At 50.8% G+C, this 3,098-nt stretch overlaps 1 protein-coding gene across 1 annotated transcript; it reads left to right on the top strand.

The window, feature by feature from the left end:
* Positions 1-2,028: 2,028 nt before the first annotated feature.
* LOC104080959 (complement component receptor 1-like protein) lies at positions 2,029-3,063 on the top strand (the record flags this gene model as incomplete). The annotated part of the gene is made up of 3 exons (XM_009583522.1): positions 2,029-2,134; positions 2,550-2,687; positions 2,926-3,063. Coding segments are annotated over exons 1-3 (382 nt in total), but the record flags the coding sequence as incomplete, so codon positions are not given.
* Between the last annotated feature and the right edge of the window lie 35 nt (positions 3,064-3,098).

Genomic DNA, 3,098 nt, shown 5'->3' with positions numbered 1-3,098 from the left:
CCCACGGATCTAATCGTGCCTCCAGCACACGCAGGATGCTGTGTTCACTTTGGTGGCACTGGGAATAACCTGGTGGCATTGCTAAAGCCCATGGTTTCCTGCAAGGAGACAGTCTTGGGTGTTCTAATTTTTGAAATTGCAGATTCATGCACTCTGTGGCCCAAAGACAACGCACTATATGGTGGCACGCTGCAGTGTAGGATGTGCAGAGTGTGGAAACACCAAACTGGCTAAACTGGTTTTTTGGGGGGAGTGGGGTGTTGTTTTGTTTCATTTTTTTAAGAATATATAAATTGGGTGCACGTGTCCTTACATGATAAGTAAGTGTTAATTTATGTAGATAAATGTCAGAATACATAGAAAAGATATTAATACCTTGGGGTTTGTAACAGTGCCTACCAATGCGCTTGTTTCTTTTTAGCTGTGTTTCACAGCCAGCATGTATTTCTCATGTGCATTTTGTTTCTTGGCAGCTGGCTGTGGGACACCAACAACGTTATTGTTTGCTCAGCTAAACAAGGAGTATAAAAATCAGACTGAGTTTCCTGTTGGGCAGACTGTGAAGTACAGTTGTCGGCCTGGATACGTAAAACATCCACAGATATCACCAACTATTACGTGTCTTGAAAATCAAACATGGTCTGAAGCCCAGGAGTTTTGCAAACGTATGTTTTGCAGATGCTTCTAGTTTGTTTAAATCGCAGTGTGACGACTGAAGCCTTGTAATTTCCCCCTTTCAATTCCCTCCTCTTGGGGCTTGGGCAGACTCCCAGAATTAGTGACTCTTTTTCTATGGCATTGAGTTAAAGAAGCTTAAAACCAGGTCTTCTTCTGCCCAGGGAGAAAGTGTGTTCATCCAGGAGAACCGGAGAATGGCAGAGTTATTGTTACAACAGATCTCTTCTTTGGGTCAACAGTGAATTACACCTGCAATGAAGGGTAAGTCCCAGCCAAGCTCCTTCGCCTCACCGAGATGAAATCAGCCATGCTTCTGTGCTCCCTGCAACTCGCAGGCACCGCGTGTCTTCCCACAAGAGACCAGGGCTTCTGTCTCTGAGCTCAGAGCACCCCAGTGTCGCCTGCACAAGGTGTTGCTGGAGGAGAAACTGGAGTTGTCAGGTGCTGAGAGAAAACAGAAATCATCCAAATGATCAGGGAAAACCTCAGAATCCTTTGGGTAGTTTAAAACAATTTTGGCACAAAAGCAATTCTGGTCTTTGCAACGGTCTATTTCTAGTCTAATTTCTAGACAAATGGCAACAGAAAGTGGAGAAGGGGTTTTATTTATAAATTTTTAAGTGCCATTTAGAGGGCACGACTGCCTCAGTCTGGTTGCGTGGAGCGCATTTTATTTTGGAAGCTTTGGCTTAAACCAGAAGTCGTTAAAGTGGACTTTTCTAGAGGACAGAAGGAAGAGGAGAGGGCGTGGCAGCTCCCTGAGCCCCCCAGGGGTGCACTCCCTGTGCTGATCGAGGGGACCTGGGGGGAGGTCCCCATACGAGCTAAGGTTCATAGCTTTAAAACGGCAGTATTAGATGGCAACTAAGGCAATACTTGGTTGCTGTGGGACATGCGACCTCCAAAGACGGTCCTGTAGTGACACAAGTGACTTTGTTTGACCCCAGGCACAGGCTGGTTGGAGCATCCCAGCGGCACTGTGTGATTTCGAGCTCTGGGACGCGAGTGAGGTGGAGCGGTGATGTTCCCGTCTGCCAGAGTAAGTACACTGCAGCAGGAGCTGAGCAGAGACTGGTGAGAAACCAAACACAGCACAAAGAGATTCAGATCCGTGCTGTCCTTGGGAAAGATCTTCCAAGGCAAAGACAGAGAGCATCACCACTGAGATGAGTTCATCCTCATCGGCTCCCTTCCTGAGAAGCATGTGTGTCCTGCAGACCCCGGGTGCTGCTGCAGCACTGATGCTAAAAGCCACCTTGTATGCGCCCACAGGTATCGCCTGCGATCCGCCGCCGGACATCCCCCACGGGAGACACAGTGGCCACTTGATGGGCACCTTCTCCTACGCGGATGGGGTCACCTACCCCTGCGACCCCGGCCCCCGAGCCCTCCATCTTCTGCACCACAGCGGACGGGGAGCATGGCGTGTGGAGCGGGCCGCCGCCGCGGTGCGGAGGTAGGGCTCTGCGGTGCGCGGGAATCCGTCCCCGCTGGCGAGGCTGCAGGGAGGGCAGGGCACACACAGGGACGTGCTGCCGAGCAGTGGCTGTTTGCAAGACAGGAGGGGCCGGGGAGGATGTGGGGCCAGAATGTGTTAGTGCCCGCACCGGCCCTGCTGCGCTCACTGAGAGCCCTCTGGCACTCACCGGGGATGAGTGCACAGAAATACGAGCTAAGTAGTCCAGAGGGCTGAAGCATCTGGGTGGACTCTGGCAATATGCAGCAGCCAAGAGATAGCTGTCCAAGACACCCCTGTCTCTTACAGGCTGGCAGCTCAGCTGCAATGCTCCTGTGCACCAACTCACTCATTTTTCCATATTCCTCCTTTTTCTCACTACTGACATGAATGTGGTTTTGCTCTTTTCCCCCAGTCTTGCAGTGCTCTCACCCTCCAGCCATTGCCAACGGAAAGCACAGTGGCCAAGCCACGGCAGTTTTCGCCAGCGGCATGTCCGTGAGCTACGCCTGCGATCCTGGCTACATTCTTGTTGGAGAGGCACAGCTTCATTGTACTTCTTCTGGAGCTTGGAGCGTCCCTGCCCCTCGGTGTGAAGGTGCATCCACCTGCCTTTTTCACTTGTGGATATGCCAGTCATAGAAAGGGATTACGGGAGGAAAGAAGGGGAGAAAAGTGAAAATCCACATATTTATACTTAGAGAGACTCAGTTCTCTAGTGCTAAGCGGGAAAACAAAACAGAAAACCCAAAAGCCCATCCTATTCTCAGTGAAGATTTCCTTCCCTGTAGGGCGGCTGTGTCCCTCCCCGTCAGCAATTGACCACGGCCAGCACGATGGCAAGGATGTGAAAGTGTTCATCCCTGGAAAGTCTGTAAATTACAGCTGTGACCCCGGCTATTCTCTTATTGGAAAAACAACTCTATACTGTACGGTCAATGGAACCTGGAGCATCCCTTACCCC

Source organism: Fulmarus glacialis, unplaced genomic scaffold, assembly GCF_000690835.1.
Source record: "Fulmarus glacialis isolate BGI_N327 unplaced genomic scaffold, ASM69083v1 scaffold49468, whole genome shotgun sequence".
In the NCBI taxonomy this organism is placed as follows: domain Eukaryota; kingdom Metazoa; phylum Chordata; class Aves; order Procellariiformes; family Procellariidae; genus Fulmarus; species Fulmarus glacialis.
Note: the sequence above shows the minus strand (reverse complement) of the source record. Positions and strands in the feature narration are given on the sequence as shown.